Below are 19,913 nucleotides of genomic sequence, written 5' to 3' on the forward strand. Positions count from 1 at the left end.
GCCCATTAACATTGTGCTTTTATATCTTCTACATAGGTTAGATGGTAGGCTGTCCCTCCGCCATTTAAGTTGATATCGCCGCTATTTCTGCTCATCACTCACTTATCAACGGCAGATCAGTTGGCCAGCATGATTTGGTTATTACATTTTAAGAGGCGCTCGCAGGCTAAACCCCTCGCGCCCTCCCTCTTTCCTCCTGAGACCTGTCCATGGTGCTGAAGCCTACAGGTTCCCCATTTGAGCCTTTGCAGTCTGCAGGTCTGAAGTTTTTATCAAATGAAAACTCTGACCCTGCTAGCATTGGCCTCCATGAAGAGAGTAGGGGATTTACATGCATTCTCTGTTGACGATTCGTGCCTTTAGTTTGGTCCTGCTGTCTCACTGAGACCCAGACCAGGCTACGTGCCCAAAGTTCCCACCACTCCCTTCAGAGATCAGGTGGTGAGCTTGCAAGCGCTGCCCCCGGAGGAGGCAGACCCAACCATGGCTTTGTTGTGCCCCGTATGCGCACTGCGACTCTACGTGGCTCGCACGCAAAGCCTCAGGACCTCAGACCAACTCTTTGTTTGTTAAGGTGGTCAGCAGAGAGGGAAAGCTGTCACTAAGCAGAGGATGTCTCTTTGGATAGTTGCTACTATCGCCCTGGCTTATAATCTGCAGTGTATTCTTGCCCCTTTAATTTGAGAGTGCACTCCACATGGAGTGTTGCCTCATTTTGTGGTATCCCTCGTGGTTCCTCGCTAACAGACATCTGCAGAGCTGCTTGTTGGGCGACACCTAAAACGTTCATTAGATTTTACAGTGTTCGTATCGAGCCTATATCCTCTTGTGTTTTTTCCTCACCAGGGAGAGCACAGAGAGCCGACTCGCAAGTCGGCTTGCAGCCTCCGACTGGTGCTCTAAATTGAGTTTCAGTATGGAAGGCCATCAGAGCAAAAATGCGTAATGGTTTGAATTGCTCTTCCTCTGTTGCCTTGGCAGCCTTTGTTGCGGAGCATTGGCTGTCAGCCTTTCACTAGCTGTATCCTCGCGAACCTACGTGTCTGGCTCGGGCTCCATATTGCGTCCCACAGCGTTCCTTTGTGAGTATTTTTCCATGGGGTTAATCCTACTAGCCCACGTTTCCCTCAGCAGAGCACTGCTTTGCTTACACAGCCATGGCTGTCATTTATACCTCAACTACGGTTGACTTTCGCCCACCAATAGCCCTTAACGGGGCGGTGGCTTCCGCAGCATCCCTATACCGCTCAATAGGGTGCTTCCCAGTCATTGGCACTACTGTGGGGTTAAAGGAACATCTAGTGCCCGGCATTCTGCCTTAAAACCTATTCTCCTTCTCCTTAAGTGGAACCGGAGGGCTTTACGCAGACACTGGAAGAGGTCAGCCCTCAGTGGCGTTTTGGTAGGGATTCCCAATTCGTCGGTCACAACGTGACGTCATAGTGACCGACTGAAAGGGAACGTCTCGGTTACGGATGTAACCCTCGTTCCCTGAAGGAGGGAATGGAGACGTCACGTCCCGTCGCCACAGGGCTGCTCCCTGCTGTTTATCGACCGGTCACTTTCTCCCGGCTTTCTCAGCGAAAAGAAGCTAATTTCCATATTTGCACCTGCTGCTTATAAAGGCACCTGGCGGGGGCGCCAGCATTATGCAAATATCTCAATGCCAAATTCATTGGCGTTTTAGTAGTATACGAAGCATATTGGTCTCTCTAAGCGAGTTCCCAATTCATCAGTCACGACGTGACGTCTCCGTTCCCTCCTTCAGGGAACGAGGGTTACATCCGTTTGATAAAGTTTGATAAAGTTTTGACTCAAGGTTCATCTAATTCATCTTTTATGCACTTAGAGGACAATTGCCGGATTCTGCCAACAAACCGACGTGGTGTTTAGAGGACTGTGACAACAAATTGGTATTTCTGAATGGCGCTAGGCAGGGATTAAACAAATTTGAAGCAAAGGTATTTGAAGATACAGTATAATGCATGCCGAGAACATTAGGTTTATATCATTATTAGTGCTGGGCAACAATGTTTTTTTTTAAATCGCAATTAATCGCATGGTTTGACTGTGATTAATCACAGTTAATCGCATTGTTATGCGAATTCAAAAGTGGTATATTGCACACTTTTATTTAAAAAGTAATGCTTTATGAACAAAAGTGCAATAATATTTGCTTTGCAAACACTTTAAACAAATAAGGTGCTTTTGTCAATAGTCAAAATATAAACCAAAGCTATTTGCCACTGTAAAGGCAAAAACAATTTATGCTTTATAGCCCAGAGCCCCATCATAACATTATAACAGGTAACTTTGAAGCAGTTAACATTTATACAGCTGTTTTTTTTTCTGAACAGCTACCAGCAGAAACTTTTTTCTTTATCAGGAAGCAACATATTTAGTAACAAGTTAGAGTGAGTTAATGTTTGAACAAAAAAAGTTTTACTGCGCATGGGACATTTTAGTCTGTAAAGTCCATGTTTGTAAAAAAAAAACTTTCAGTGATAAATTAATTGCATTTATCCATTTCTCTGACTTTACATTTACTTACTCCTCTGCACCAAGCCAGTTGCTAAGACACACAATGTCATTTACATTTTCAGATGATAAAGAAACTCTCTTCTTCTGTGCAATATGACCAGCAAGAGAAAACAGCCGCTCACAGGGTACGGATGTTGCAGGTGTGGCCAAGTACTTCTGTGCAATAGAGGCCAGCCTGCTGTGTGAGCCTGCATGTTTGGACCACCACTCTAATGGACAGTCCTCTGTACTGATAATGGGCTCTGCTTTGACACACAATGTTCTCAACCGAGTCTTCCTGCTGATCAGAATCAGACTATGATGAAGTAGCCAATAAGGCTAGCTTTTTCTTTGGTGGTTTTGATGTTGTTGCTTCCACAGGTTTTTCTGCAACAACCCTCTGTTCCTTGAGTAAGTTGTTGACTGAGGCCCACACCTCACCCCTCTCAGCTCTGGGTATACAATTGAGGACCTTGAATCTTAGGTCCAATGCAGTAGCAATCTTCAGATATGCAATGTTGGCATTTTCCTTACATTTCTCCAGGTCTGTTCTGAATGTAGACTTGAATTTGACCACATAAGCAGGTTCATCATCTGAGCTCTCCATCATCCGACAAAGATAACATAAAGCAGGCAGAACCACAGAGCATTAAACATATTTTTCTCCTCCTAGAAGTTCTGTCACATACCTGAAAAAATCAAACCCATTTCACCAAATGTATATTGCATTCACTTATATAAATGCACACAAAAAATGTCCTCTGCATATTTATGCTATATTTACACACACATACAGACACACTGACAAAATTTCTCTCTTACATACACTCAGACAGGACAGTGAGAAATATATGACGTAAAATATACCTGCAGGGCTCCAGTAGCATTTCCATCTTTTGCAGTTTGTCCAATTCATCTGTAGTTGGCATGGCAATATTGGTGTTGTGTGTGGTGAGGTCATCCCTCAGTGGCTGTTCGTTTCTGCGGACACTTTTTATCATGTTCAGAGTTGAATTCCATCTGGTTGGAATGCCTTGTATAAGCAACTCATCTTTATGTCCAAGTTCGATTTGTTTTTGTTCTAATTCTGCAGCACTTGCTAAACTGTGTTTAAAGTGGCCGTCAGAGCATGTGAGCGGAGCTGAGCGGTGAGAATTTCCGCTCCCCACTCACGTGGATGTTCGCAACTCCGCTTCACCGCTCAAAGTCGCACCAGACCGTTCCGCTCAATTTCGCTCCCCGCTCAACTACAATTTCATCCCGCTCCGGTGAAATCGCTTCACGCTCACTCAAATTCAAATTCATCTGGATGCCTAACACCTGCCGTTTTCAACTGAAGAATTACATATACATGGGGTGACCAAGGCTATTTTAGGGAGTTAATATACAAAGTCAATGAAAGAAAACGATGTGTATAGCATGTATATAAAAGCATGAATGAATCTCATGATTGCTGATTATTCCACATTGCCTCACATTTGCCTGAATTTTTATCTTTTCTATTTCTCACATCTGATTTACTGTCTGAAGCAAAAGATCTAATACAAACTGCAGTAACTTTGATTAAAGTTGTTTCGTAAATTTGAACTCCATGATAAACCTTAAAGGTATAGCGGAAGATTTTAGTTTTCCGGGTGGATCACCACTGTTATTGGTCATCCCAGATGTCAATCATTCTGATTATATGTTGACGTATAACCGTCGTACGTGCTCGCCTCTACGTTCGCTTTCTGCAAATGCGCACTTTCACGTGTATGTGTGTTGTGCTACGGTTTCAACCATTCATTGAAGGTCGCGTTCTCACTGTGTTTTTTTCAAAATGTCTGAGGGTCGCAAGAGAAAAAGTGTCTACGAATTGTATGACAAGAAGAGAAAGGACTATAAATAAAGAAACAAGACCAGCATGTTTATGGGAGACTATTTCACACGCTGGCGTGAGCTTAAAGGACAGGTTGGGCTTCCCACGCGAAGTTTCTACTGGAAAGGTACATTTTGTCATGCTATTTGGAGAAATCCATTTAAAATCAGTAAAAGTAAAAGTTGATGTAAGCTATGATTTGCAATGCTAGCCCTGGCACAAGTCACGAACCGCACAGACATGGTAAACATGCCGACAGAAACTTGTAAACAGAGCGAAGAGAAGAACTGAGCTCCTGCATGCTCTCTCTTTGTCTCGTGCACGCGTTTAACAGACGTTCCCTCTCGGGAGCATTTTTTTTTAAATATCGAGGGGCGGTTCTTTTAAATAATTTGGGAAAATCTTCCGCTATACCTTTAAAGTTACTTCAAATAGCAGAGCTCAACACACGGGATTTTTATTTAGCCTAAGTAAATTAAATAAAAATAATCTATATATAAGTAAATATTTTTAATTCTTTAAAAAATATTTAAATATATTTTTAAGTTAGTCAGAAGCAGTGAATGATTTACTATGAAGGTATATTTGGTGCAAAACAACTGCACACCTGTGACAGTGGAATTTGTATTTGTAGAGATTATCCACACATGTGTATCAGTAAATTTGAAGTCACAGATGAAGAGTTGCAAACTTGTAGATTTTTTTTCTTTCCCTCAAATACAACACAACAGTTACACATTCACAAATCCTTCAGTGCAGCTGTACAAATCCCATTTGACAAATCACAGATTAAGAAACTCACAAGCTCACATTTTTTGTTACAATTGCTGCAGGAAATATGGTGCATAACCTACTTGAACGCCTGCATCAAATAATGTGAAGTCACACACAAATTTTGTTCATTCGCAAAATCAGTTTGTGCATCTGTGCGATGAGACTTGCATGTATTTTCTAGCCCAAACACAAGTACATAAATACAACTGCTTGAATCTGCTGCTACAAGTTTCAAACACTCTTTTTTATGTGCTCTCTCTTTTGCACCAAATATTTCTGAGATAAATGGTGCGAAAGTGATTTGTATACCTGTAGGCTATGGCGAGCACTGTTCAGCACTGCCCACCAGGTGGCGCCCCCAACACTCACTGAAGCAGAGTTTATTAATTACCACCAATGTTTCAGCAAATAAATCGCCTTTATCAAGGTATTATTTTCACCAAGTGGATAACAATATACATGGGAGTCCTAATTATACACACATGAATGTAATTACATACAATACTTCAATGATTCATTAGTAAACAAAATATAAGTTCGATAAATTTCAAACCATCAATATTAGTAGATTAAAAAATACAAGCAGCAAATACACACATAGGCCTACATTTAAATAAGATACCAAATGATGTAAGTCCCATTCATTTTTAATATCATAATACCTATAAAAACAACCCAAATCAAAATCTACTTTTAAACCATGTGTGCCAATGTTTGCATTTTATATACCTAAAAGGCCTCCTGTCTAAGTAAAAATTGGTCAAACTCACCTCAACTTCTAGATTGAAATCGAAATCCCCTCTCAATTCCTATATACAATAATGAAGTAATATGATGATTAAGTTCAACAAAATGCAGTGCTAATGGCAGGTTCATATTTCTGCATATTATTGCACTCTGATGTTTTGTGATGTGTGTTTTATACTCTCTATTTGTTTTTCCTACATATGATTTACCACAATGACATGTTATCAAATAAATAAGCTTGTATTTGTTTGGGGGTGAATCCCAAAGATATTTCCATATCATTAAGATTCTTAATAAAATAATTTGGTCCCTTATATATTATTTTTAGACTTTATATATTACATTTGACTGCAAGGAAGACTTTTCTTCAATGTTAACGGATGATAACTGTCACAGGAAGGCAAGACATGGCAAGATGAGTGGATCCAAATGCAGTTTTCGATTGTATTAAATCCAAAAAAGATACAGGAGCACAGGCAAGAACATGAACAGTAACACATGACAGGAAACAACCAACATAAAACAACGGCTGACAAACAGGCAATCAACAGGCAGGGTAATTAAACGTGACAAGAACCAATGACAGAACAGAAACAATTAATTACTATGGAAACAGATGGGCAGTGGGTGGAGTATGAATTAATGTCTATGGCAACAAAAAAGGGGGCGGGGCAACAAAGGAACAAGAGGGAAATAGGGCAGACACAGACAGGACTCATGACCTTGGCCGTACCCACCATTAACAAAAGAAGAGAAAATCACTCACTGGTCCAGACTGTAACTTCGTAAAAAAAGATTAATCCATATTTAATTTTAAATAAATATCTTTTTTTTGACAACAATCCTTAATGTTGAGCTCTGCTCTTTGAAGTAAGTTGGTTTATTATGCAAGTTCAGCCTTGCATTATGTTTGTATCTTACAGTAAGTATAATGCATGTAGTAATGCATGCAGGGCAAGAATAATATTTATCTGATATGGGGTAATTGAAAATTAAGTATTATAATAATTAGGGGTCAAGCCCCGAAGGGGCGAAGACCCCTATTGTATTTGTTAGTTTTCTTATAATTCGGGGCGAAGACCCCTATTGTATCTGTTAGTTTTTTTATTATTAGGGGTCAAGCCCCGAAAGGGGCGAAGACCCCTATTGTGTTTGTTAGTTTTCCTATTATTATTATTAGGGGTCAAGCCCCGAAGGGGCGAAGACCCCTATTGTATTTGTTAGTTTTCTTATTATTAGGGGTCAAGCCCAGAATGGGCGAAGACCCCTATTGTATCTGTTAGTTTTCTTTTTAGGGGTCAAGCCCAGAATGGGCGAAGACCCCTATTGTATCCGTTAGTTTTCTTATTATTATTCTTCCCTTTTCTTTTTCTTCCGCCATTTGCGTCTATGGCAGCCCATAGCAGCTTACATAGGAAAGTTATGAAATTTTGCACACTGATAAAGGACTGTCCAAAAAGTCTCCACAACAAATTTGGAGTCTTAATCTCTAACCCGCTAGCGCCACCAACAGTCCAAAGTTGCACTTATGTTTTTGCTTATAACTTCTGATCCATAAGTCCTATAAACAAAATTATTGCTTCCTCTGATTCCTTGGCTCAAGACGATTCGATTGGACCCTATGACGTCATTTTCCGTCATGAAAAATTTCCACGGAAAACGGTATGTAGCATCTGGAGACACTCAGGGCAAAAAGTTATTAAAAGAATTTTGATAAAACATCCCGTTTTCGTATAGCGCGTCAACAAATTTTACGTAGAGAGCATAAAAACAGGTTTCAGTGTGTATCTTCGCCAATCTTATGTCTATTGATGCCACACTTGGTAGTTGTGATGCCAGTGAGGATCTGAGGGGGCATGCAAAGTTTCGTCACAGCGCCACCTAGTGGTCAGACTTATGCTTTACACGCCAATAACTTTGGCTCCGATTGACGTATTTTCAGAGGACTTATTTCTTTGGAGTTCTGAATAGTGGCCGAGTACAACGATACCAAACATGCCAGAATTCGCCTTACGGTTAACCCTGCGCGGCAAAATAGCACTTAAAAAACATGCGCGAATATCTCCGCGAGCGTTATTCCGATCGACTCAAAAATGCCATAGGAAGAACATTGCATTACCTTCTGAACAAAAAACTCTATTGGCGTTATATTAAAATTTTCATCAGAAATGGCCGAAAATTGCAAAAAACGAAAAATGACCTTTACATTTTGTGTTTTTTACACATAAATGGTTATAACTTCGCCACGAAAAGAGATTTTTACACCAGATTTGATACGCTGATGTATGAGCAGAGTCTGAGTCAGAGTCTGAACTTAAGTGTATAGTCATGAAACTAGCTAGATGTAACGCAGTCATGACCTGAGGTTGCATGCACGATTCTGTCATAGTGCCACCTAGTGGTTTGGAGATAGAAAATAGCTATATTTGCCTAAAACTACTGCAACAACACATCTAAAACCATGAGTCATCATGGATTCTTCATTTCATATGGCTTGGACTATAATCACTGGTGGATGTGAATTTACTCTCTAGCAACCAATGAGAATACCTTATCAACCATTTTTGAAAGAGCTTTGTCTTGGCATCAGAACATCGTAGAGACATGGGGATGGTCTCTTTTGACTGATTTAACTTGTTGTAACATGTTGTGACATGTTTTGTTTTATGCCACTGCAAACATCACTCACATGTCCTTCAGTGCTCTAATGTTCCATGATTGTCAATAACAGAAGGACGATTGCAGTAGACAAGAACGTAGATTATTTTTGTTGATTACTTTTGCGTTTTTTTTTTCATTTGACATCATGAGGTTTACATAGGTTCTTTAATATTCTTATCCAAACTCAACTTTACACCCTTCTGTGCCCTTTACAGCTTGACCCCGGTATTGCTGCTTGCAGCTATATTTAGGGGTCAAGCCCAGAATGGGCGAAGACCCCTATTGTATCTGTTAGTTTTCTTTTTCTTCCTCCGCCATTGCGGTCTATGGCAGCCTATAGAACCGTACGTAGGAAAGTTATGAAATTTGGCACACTGATAGAGAACTGTCCAAAAAGTCTCCACAGCAAATTTGAAGTCTGTATCTCTAACCCGCTAGCGCCACCAACAGTCCAAATTTTCACTTATGTATTTGCTTATAACTTCTGACCCGTAAGTCCTAAACACAAAATTCTTTTTAAGTACTCAATTTCCTCTGATTCCTTGGCTCAAGACGATTCAATTGGACCTTATGACGTCATTTTCCGTCATGAAAAAATTTCCGCCATTTTGATTTATTCATAAAACCTACTTTTGCGAACTTGTCCTAGAGCTTTTGCCCAATTGCCACGAAAAACGTTATGTAGCATCTAGAGACTCAGGGCAAAAAGTTATTAAAAGAATTTTGATAAACCATTCCGTTTTCGTATAGCGCATCAACAAATTTTACGTAGAGCGCAAAAAAACAAGTTTTAGTTTGTATCTTCGCCAATCTTATGTCTATTGACGCCACACTTGGTAGTTGTGATGCCAGTGAGGATCTGAGGGGGCTTGCAGAGTTTCGTCACAGCGCCACCTAGTGGTCATACGAACGTTGTACATGCTTATAGCTTTGGCTCTGATCTGTGTTTTTTCATGGGACTTGTTGCGCTGAAGTCCAAAATAGTTGCCGAGTCCAACGTTACCAAACATGCCAGATTTCGCCTTACGGTTAGCCCTGCGCAGCAAAACAGCACTTAAAAAACACGCGCGAATATCTCCGCGAGCGTAATTCTGATCGACTCGAAAACATCATAGGAAAAATATTGCATTACCTTCTGAACAAAAAGTTCTATTGGCTGTATATTAAAATTTTCATCAGAAATGGCCGAAAATTGCAAAAAAACGAAAAATTACCTTTAAATTTTGTGTTTTTACACATAAATGGTTATAACTTCGTAACGCAAAGAGATTTTTTCACCATATTTAATACGCTGATGTACGACCACAGTCTGAGGCTACACAAAAAAAATTGTATGGTTGCACCACTAGTTGGCTTTATAATTGAACAAAACCTTTGAAATCAAGCCACCCTATGGTCATACAACTGTTTCTTCACTAAACTAAAGTGTATAGTCATAAAACTAGCTAGATGTAACACAGTTATGACCTGAGGTTGCATGCACGAATTTTGTCATTGCGCCACCTACTGGTTTTGAGATAGAATATGGCATTTTTTGCCTAAAACTACTGCAACAACACATCTAAAACCATGAGTCATCATGGATTATTCCTTTCATGGCTTTGACTATAATCACTAGTGGATGTCCATTTACTCTCTAGCAACCAATGAGAATACGCTATCAACTGTTTTTGCAAGAGCTTTTTCTCTGCATCAGAACATCACAGAGACATGGGGATGGCCTCTTTTGACTCTTTTAACTTGTTGTAACATGTTGTGACCCATGTTTGCCCACTGCAGCTGATTTGATTTGGGTTAGCATCCAAAGTAAATGTTAAGAAATCAGAACAACTGTTTAGATAATAATAAAAAGAATTGAGTTGTTCAGTAACCCGATTCAAAAAGACAGAAATAATCATCCAAATTAGTATATTAGAAGAAAAAGCATGATTTAAATACACATATTTTTCTTCAAAAAAAAGGTCATATTTGCAAAAGAGATCACAAACATTCTTTCCATGGCCTCACCTCCTGTTTGAATGAAAATTAGTCTGAAAAATAAAATGATTGGTTTTATGATATTCAATTCATTAAAAATGAATGGGACTTACATAGTTTTGTATCTTATTTAAATGTATTTGCTGCTTGCATTTTTTTAATCTACTTATATTGATGGTTTGAAATTTATGGAACTTATATTTTGTTTACTAATGAATCATTGGAGTATTGTATGTAATTACATTCATGTGTGTATAATTAGCACTCCCATTTATATTGTTCTCCACTTGGTGAAAATAATACCTTGATAAAGGCGATTTACTTTGCTGAAACATTGGTGGTATTTAATAAACTCTGTTCAGTTAGTGTCAGGCGCCACCTGGTGGGCAGTGCTGAACAGTGCTCGCCATAGCCTACAGGAAATCACTTTCGCACCATTTATCTCATTTATTTGGTGCAAAAGGGAGAACACACGAAAAAGAGTGTTTGAAACTCGTAGCAGCAGATTCATGCAGTTTATTTATGTACTTGTGTTTGGGCTAGAAAATATAAATATATATATATATATATATATTTGTGAAAAAAATTGTACACACATGGAAGTCTCATCGCACAGATGCACAAACTGATTTTGCGAATGTACAAAATTTGTGTGTGACTTCACATTATTTGATGGAGGTGTTCAAGTAGGTTATGCACCATATTTACTGCAGCAATTGTAGCAAAAAATGTGAGCTTGTGAGTTTCTTAATCTGTGATTTGTAAAATGGGATTTGTGCAGCTGCACTGAAGGATTTGTGAATGTGTAACTGTTGTGTTGTATTTGAAAGAAAAAAATCTACAAGTTTGCAACTCTTCTTCTGTGACTTCAAATTTACTGATACACATGTGTGGATAATCTCTACAAATACAAATTCCACTGTCACAGGTGTGCAGTTGTTTTGCACCAAACATACCTTCATAATTTTCTTAGTAACATCAGTCAGACTCAGAATAGAACATATATTTATTTCAAACAAACACAACCGTGCGCACATCCAAGTTTTGAACACAAATTAAAAGCTGGAGTAATGTCAGTCTGAGGCTTCAAACAAACGAACTAAAAAGCTAAACATTAACATAAATTATCGATGCAAACTAGCCAACCATATACCTATAAAAAATGTGCCTTTTACACAATTTAAACATTATATTAACAAAGGTTAATACCTAATTAAATAGCCTATGATTAATAATGATAAGTAGACAGTTAGAAGCAACGGAGAACGGCCTTTAAAAATAATAATAAATAAAAACTTTGAGAATTTGCGATAAAATAAATTAATGCGTTAACGCAAAAATAACGCGTTAACGTGCCCAGCCTTAATCATTATATAATTTTTGAGGTAGGTGGCATTTAGTGGCCTCTGTGTCTGAGCTCCTCAAATACACCCTTAGATCTGTTTGGTGAGATTGCATTATGCACATTTGGTTTCGGATGCAGCATGTGTGTAAGAGGGGTGGGAGACAACCACATAACCGATGATGATTGGCTTAATTTGGTGTGTGTTTAAACACCAGCACAGGTAATGTCCAAGCAGTGTTGACAACTTAGCGACTTTGTCACTAGATTAAGCAACTTTCTAGACCCCTTTAGCGACTTTATTTCAAAAAAGTGAATTTGACAAATCTAGCGACTTTTTCTGGCGCGGTTAGAGATTTTGGAGACTGATGTGAAAGCCTGTATTTCTCTCTTCTCAACGAGCAGCGATTTTTGGCTGTCCAAGATGAAAGATTGCCATTGTGAAACAATCTTTGCAATCTCTGTGATCGTGTCCTAGCCAAGTTACACAAGTTCACACTAAGAAATAAGTCAGATGGATTGAATTGGTAAACATATTTGCCGTGCTGTCCAGGTAGAAGGCTTGAGCTTGGTAATTGGCTCGAATGCAGAGTAATCACCGTTTCACCGACTATCGCGACAAGCCTATCACACAGTGTGATAAGGTAATGATCTTATAGGATGGCAAACATGCAGTGTGTCCTGGGGTACTATAGTACTCACTAATACAGCTATTTTGAAATATAAGCTTTTGTCCTTTTAAGGCAAAAAGACGCAAACATGCACTCATTTAAGCTCTATTTGTGTCTTTTCGTATTCGGCTTAAACCCTAAATGTCCCCATGTCGGAGCTGTGGACTGTGGTTTTGAAAGGTCAGATTGGACTTATTTCTGCAAACTGGCTGAATTCATTACAAAACATACTAAATGACTCATTCATTAATGCTAGTTGTTCACCCATCACTGTCCGTTTTGTGTGTGTGTGTGTGTGTGTGTGTATGTGTGGCCTGGTAATTATCACGTTGGGGGGACCAATTGTCCCCACAAAGATAGGAATACCAGTAAATTTTGACCTTGTGGGGACATTTTTGAGGTCCCCATGAGGAAACACGCTTATAAATCAAACAGAATGATGTTTCTTGAAAATCCAAGGCCGCAGAAAGTTTTCTGTGATGGTTGGGGTTAGGGAATGGGGTAGGTAAGGGGAATAGAATATACAGTTTGTATGGTATAAAATGCATTACGTCTATGGAATGTCCCCACAAAACATGGAAACCCAACATGTGTGTGTGTGTGTGTGTGTGTGTGTGTGTGTGTGTGTGTGTGTGTGTGTGTGTGTGTGTGTGTGTGCGTGCGTGCGTGCGTGTAACAGGCCTACCTCAACCCACACCTTTTCTAGTTTTTATTTAAAAAAAGTAACATATCAACATATAAATACCTGTTGACAGTCAGACCCGCGGCATAAATCACCCTCTCTGATTGCACAGATGTCTCAGGAATACACAGATAACGTTGTTAGAGTGGCCAGCTTCGGGAAGCGCCTATCATTTATTTCCACCAGTCAAGAGGATTAATATGTCTGCTTCTTATTAAGCAGATTATCTGCGTTATTTACTCAGATCGCAAGTGATACTGCATTGTACTTGTACTACTGTTGTATTTAAATTTTTAATACAGCTTTGCATTTTTTTAAAGTTAATTCCTTGCCCTTTTTGTCAATATGGTGCCACGTAGTACTTCTTTTTGCTTGCATGCTAAGGAAAATATTTCTGTAGGCAGTCACGTGTGGTTGCGCATGTCAACGTGCCCCGTGAATTAACAAGTATAGGCTATAAATGGTATAAAGAAAAAAAAAGCTTTTAACTTTTAAACCGTTAACCTGATATTATTAATCTGTCAATTTTTTTTACTTTCAGTTAAAAAATCATTCAATAGAGTCAATATGAGCATACCTACGTGTGATTAGATTAACTGAGCACATGGTGAGACAAAACTATTGATGTGCCATACAAATGAATGGTAATAACCCGGTCGTGCATTCCGTTTTTGTCACAGGTATTTTGAAAGTGACCTAGATCCTAGATCATGCCTAGATCTGTTACTGCACAATTGTGAGCTCACGATCTACTTGTCTTTCCACATGAAATAAGTAACAACTAGAAGAAAATCCAGATTTGCAGGTCGCAAATGCGGGAGTACTTGTAAAAAATTCTTATGTTGTCTCAAAAACCTGTCACAAAATGCGACCATTTGGTCACAGTCTGGAGCCCTAAACATTTTTATGGTTAAAGCTGTGAGTTCACTCACAGAAGAAGATTTTATTAAGTTTTATTACACATATAGTAAACATTTTTATGTTACCATGAATCAAGGTTAGTTTTGCATCACACCAGTCATGACTCACTGCTGACCTTACACACTGAGCTGCATTAATTTAGCACAATAGGCAGCCAATAAAAATTGTTATGTTGCCAACAAAAATCTGTGTTTATCTCTTCCTGTCCAATAATCTTTTAGTATGATTATTTATTTATACTTCATTGCCAGTCAGAGGCGCATACCCCGGTTGCGTATAAAAAAAATAGAAATCCAAAGCAAATTTCTTTACATTTTTATTTAATTTAATTTATTATTGTAAATACACGACTTTCAATTTATTATCTTTTTTTGTAAAGCCTCATTTTTAACTCTTTCACCGCCATTGACGAGATATCTCGTCAATTAAGAGAAAACGCTTCCCCGCCAATGACAAGATTTTCCGTCTTTCCGCAATACCACTATTATCCACAAGGTATTATCCACAACCCTTCCGCAACTTTTTAAAACTGGAAGTATTGCCCTATGGCAAGCGGCTGCATGTCCGTGTCTGTTTTAAAGATCTCTCTGAATGGGATCTCCATGAAAAGTCCGTCACAAAAATGGAATTATCTTGAGCTTTTTGCTCAAAATGTGGTGTTTTTGCAGAAACCTAACCATATTCAAGAGCTGATTACAAAAGAACCACTGAAGGTAGGAGGAAACGTTTTTTTTTTGTTTTTTTTTGAAAGCAGAGGGTCTGTTCTTTCATTTGGTATATTGTATGTTTACTGGAAGGCATTAAACTTTGGTGAAAATCATGAAAAACGCTGGCTGGCAACTTTAAAAAAAAACGCTGGCGGTGAAAGAGTTAAACCTTCCCATGAATACCAAAAATAAAACTGAGGGGGCACAAATCCGATCTGAAGGGGCAATATGTCCGTAACCAATAAAAATCATTAAAGTCATATTCATATATTATTTAACTTTTTTGACATGTCACAAATTTGCTTTATGACAACGATTATTGTGATGCATTGTATTTTTAGATAGTGGTCATAAAATAGCAGTGTGCTTTCACAGCTTAATTCTTTTCTAATTTCAATTCCTAAAATCTAAATTGAACAGACGTGGATTGGTAACCGCAGAAGAAAGTACCGTTTGATGGGCATTGAAATTCCGCCACCTAAAGGTGGGCCAGCTGTGTTCTCCAATCAAGCTGAAGCCTATTCTCCTCAAACCCTTGAAGATGAACTTGGGATCCCTGAACTAGCAGATGGCAGAGTGTCACTATGTTTGTCTGACGGTGGAAGGATTTTTCATGCTATTGGCAAGTTTTTTTTAAACATATAAAAGTTTTAGTAATAACAGGATTTGCTATGTTCTTTTATATTAGTAGTTTGGCAGTTTATTTTTGTGTAGTCATTGTACATTTCCTGTGATTGTTTTTAAGATGGTGCCAGTGATTTCTATCATCTAAATGAGGGAACAGACAGGTCCAGTCCTGATAAAAATGTGGTGAGAATCTTTTTATACAGTGGCATGCAAAGGTTTGGAACACCTCGTCAAAATTTCTGTTAATGTGAAAGTTAAGAGAGGAGAAGATGAAATGATCTCCAAAAGGCATAAAGTTAATCACGAAACACTCTTTTGCAATATTTTAAGCAATATTAGTGTATTGTTTTAGTTTTCTAGAATTTTAGAATGAAAAAGGAAAAGCAGTACCCTGCAAAAAATGGGAACCCTAGGAGATTTGAGCTCTCAGATAACTTTGACTAAGGTATCAGACCTTAACTAGCCTGTTAAGACTCTTAGCTGGCTACAAAAAGCTTTTACAAGCTGTGATACTTGCCAAAGTGGGTGCTACCAGGTGCTAACTATGCAGTGTCCAAAAATTTTGCTGTGGGCCCTTTTCCATTATTTTTAAAATGTATAATATATACAACCCCAAAACAGAAAAAGTTGGGACACTGTAGAAATTGTGAGTAAAAAAGTAATGGAATAATTTACAAATCTCATGAACTTATATTTTATTCACATTAGAATACAGATAACATATCAAATATTGAAAGTAAGATATTTTGAAATGTCAACGTGTGACGCGACAGCATGACTTAACCGAAAAGCTACACTTTTTTAATACTCAAGTACAATTTTAATGGGGTACTTTTTACTTTTACTCAAGTATGATTCTGGCCAGATACTTTTACTTTTAATTGAGTAAAATTTATACTCAATACTTGTACTTTCACTTGAGTAACATTTTTCAGTACTTTTTACACCTCTGCACAAAACCCATACTAAACATGTTTTAACAAGACTTTCCTAAACAGAATCTAGTAGTCTAGAGTTTTTTCTTTAAAATGATGTGAAAATCACCCTGCCTACTCATTCACATAAACCAATATATTGATTTAGAAATTGACACTTTGGGTCCTATCTTGCACCCAGCGCAATTGACTTTGTCAGTGACGCATGTATCATTCATATTTTGCACCGGCGCACAGCGGGTTTTTCCCTCCACAGACGCACGTCGGCAAACTAGGGATTGAACTTGCGCTCCCTGGGCGGTTCAGCGCAAAAAAAGAGGCGTGTTCCGGCGCAAACCATCCCTGATGCTATTTTGGAGTTTCAAAAAACAATTGCGCCACTGACCAGAAAAAAAAGTTTAAAGTCAGTGGCGCGTTGCGCGTTGTTCTTTATGCTATTTTAAGGGCGCATGCTTGACCATAATGTATAGCGTGCAAAACGCGCATACACTTTGCTTATCTAATCTACACAGATGCAACAGTTATTTTTGCAAATCATAAATTGTTACACTAAAAAATATTAATACACAAGATAAGGGAAATCATAGTTGTGAGCATTGTGGTGATAGTTTTTATTTATTGTGTGGCTGCGTTAAAAAATTCTCATGCACATAACGATTAAAATATTTTCATAAGTTTGTTGTGTGGCTGTATTACGTTTATTTTATGTAAATAATAATTAAAATGTTTTCATAAGAAACCTTAATGTATATGAACTTGATTTGTAAGAGTACTTTGGGGTTGGACCTTGCTTGCGTTTCTTGGGTCCGATTTCAAAGCCCCCAAACCCTTTCAGCGGTGAGGGTGGACGCAGCGATGTCCTCTGCTGGCATCTGTGTAGAGGCAGATCCACCTCCCGTTACACGGCGTGCCCGATTTATGCTGGCAAGCTTGGGATTCCCCTGTCTCCTGACATCATTGTAGTGCTTGGCGCAACGATGGGGATGCCAGCTGATGAGACTGTGGCTATTTCCTCTCACGCCTGTTTAACCTACGCTGATTTGGGCGGGTTTCTCCTATCCCCATACAAAACAACTTCTCTGTCTTTGACTGCTCTTACAAGAACGGGGGTCTCCTCGGCTTTAAACCGCTCCTGTAGCCTGGTAGAACCATCCTCTGCTATTTTGCTTCGCTTCATAGACAGAGTCTGGCTGGGCATAATTGACAATCGTTTTCCTTCTCGTGGGAGGGGCTTGTCTGAAGTTTAAAATCATTGGTCTAAACGTAAGCCAATCACATAACGTTTGGATATGATGTGCGTTATGCGCCAGCTCAGCCGCATCAAATTTCTGCTGTAAAACACACGCATGATGTGAAAACAAACCCATCGAGCGAAATACCGAAGTTAACATGGCTATGAACGACTTCTGCAGATTATGTAAAGTAAATCTGGCCAGAGCTAGTTGAACACTATCCTTACGGTGTCTTTCCACTCACGTCTAAGTGGAGGAACGCCCCTCTCTCCTCTCAAACTCTTCCACCAGACGGCCATAACCATATGTAAATTAAATCTTCCTACCTTTTTTTCTGGTTAATCAGGAACGTCACCAAAGAATGTTTGCCCACGCGTCCTCCACCATTAACTGTGAACAATGAAATTTCCTTCCATGATATCTCGATTGTTGTGCACATCAAGCTGTGCTGCACACAGTTTCTTGCTGACGATCGATAATAGTTGATAAATTAAACTTTTCCCAAAACCTGTCGTAGGGCAACAACATAATCTCCATTCAAAATGTTTAACAAACACTTTTCTTGTTCGGGATTAAGTTGGCAAGTGCCGGTTCTCCACAACAGAGCAAATAGCTTTCTGTGCCTCCATGTCCACTACAAACTACAACCGTACATTCGGCGCTTAGCGTCTACGTCATGGCTCTCAGCCCGCCCTCTGTTCATTGATTCGCCGGTTGTTTTGAGACCTGAGGAAAACGGTTCGAATGGGAGGTATCTCAGACTGAGTACAGAAGCGTAATGAAATTTAGCGGAAGTACAAAGTCTGACGTAGTCAGGCTACCGCTCCTGGCGTACGCCTGGTAAATCCGTCATAATAATAGCAACCCGCCATGGAACTTGCGCCCTTGCGATTAAAGGGAATGTTGGATAGCGTTCTGATTGGTTTATTTGACGTTACGCCCAAATCACACCTATGAATAATGAACCTACTTCAGACCAACCCTTTATTGATTTGTGCCTGGTGCAAGAGTTATTTCTCACGCCGGGAAAATAGCAACACCGCCCAAGATCCGCCCACAAACTCACTTGCGCTTCGTACTTGCATTTCAGATTGTTAAAATAGGGCCCTTTTTGTTAGAGGGGCCGTATGCGAGAAGGATTGATTGACAGCTAGCAAACAAAGCCTTGCATAATGAGCTGCATAATGAGGCAGGAGGGAACTACAGTAAAGAATGTGAGGACAAATGTATACATGTTTGTTTGAGGTTTATTAAGAAGTTAACAATATAATCAAAACAGAAATGAAGGTCAGTAGGACATTTTCAGTTTATTTGGGAACACACCCTATTCAAAAACTTAACTTGTATAAGAAACTGATAAACAACACAGCTGTAAACTTCATGTGGCTCATGTTACCATATAACTTTATGTCCAAAAAGTGTGAATATGTTTTTCCACTTCATAGTTTTGTACTGATGAACTATTCCAGCATCCACACATGTGATTTAGACAAATCTTCTTTCTGACGTGACGTGTAAGTCAAATGGATATTTACCACTAAATTTATCACATTAAATCTCCAGATTGTGTTTGTTTTATATTCTTTTGAAGTCACCACTATGGTGATTAGTGTTCCCTTTAGTTAGACATTTGTCCCTGACCATCACTGAACTAACTGTGTTAACAACAGTGTTTTTTGCATTTAGCAATTGCAACTTGTTTGTTACTTGAAGGAGGAGAAAAAAATCTATCATGCCATCTAAGCTTGATTGTTTTTGTGTTATGCTGCCTAACACTTAAATATGAAATGATAAAATAAGAATAAAGAACGTCTCGGTTACATATGTAACCCTCGTTCCCTGAAGGAAGGGAACGGAGACGTCACGTCGTGACCGACGAATTGGGAACCGCTTCGCGGGTGACCTATCTGCTTCGAGAAACCTTTAAAACGCCAATGAACTTGGCATGCAGATAACTGCATCTGCCGGCGCCGCCCCGCCGCACAGGTATTTAATGAGCGGCAGGTGCAGTTATCAAATCAGCTATTTTTTGCTGAGAAAGCTGGACAGAAGGAAAGGGTCCGGCCGATATCAGCAGTGGAACAGCAAACTGTGGCGACGGGACGTGACGTCTCCGTTCCCTTCCTTCAGGGAACGAGGGTTACATATGTAACCGAGACGTTCCCTTTCAGTCGGTCACTACGACGTCACGTCGTGACCGACGAATTGGGAATCCCTACCAAAGCGCCACTGAAGCTGACCCTTCCAGTGCCTGCATAA

The 19,913-nt window shown here is 39.2% G+C and overlaps 1 protein-coding gene across 15 annotated transcripts in view; it reads left to right on the plus strand.

Annotated features, from left to right (window-relative positions):
* Window positions 1-19,913, plus strand: part of hdx (highly divergent homeobox) — a 349,114-nt gene that overhangs the window by 262,113 nt on the left and 67,088 nt on the right. For 14 of the 15 annotated variants that reach the window (XM_065253822.2, XM_073812059.1, XM_065253825.2 and 11 more), the window contains 2 exons: window positions 15,281-15,482; window positions 15,606-15,670. The exons of the other annotated variant lie outside the window; for it this stretch is intronic. In XM_065253822.2, coding sequence (XP_065109894.2) covers window positions 15,281-15,482; window positions 15,606-15,670 — 267 coding nt within the window. The remainder of the gene's footprint in view (window positions 1-15,280; window positions 15,483-15,605; window positions 15,671-19,913) is intronic. 15 annotated transcript variants of the gene reach the window in all.

Source organism: Paramisgurnus dabryanus, chromosome 16 (assembly GCF_030506205.2).
Source record: "Paramisgurnus dabryanus chromosome 16, PD_genome_1.1, whole genome shotgun sequence".
Taxonomy (NCBI): Eukaryota; Metazoa; Chordata; class Actinopteri; order Cypriniformes; family Cobitidae; genus Paramisgurnus; species Paramisgurnus dabryanus.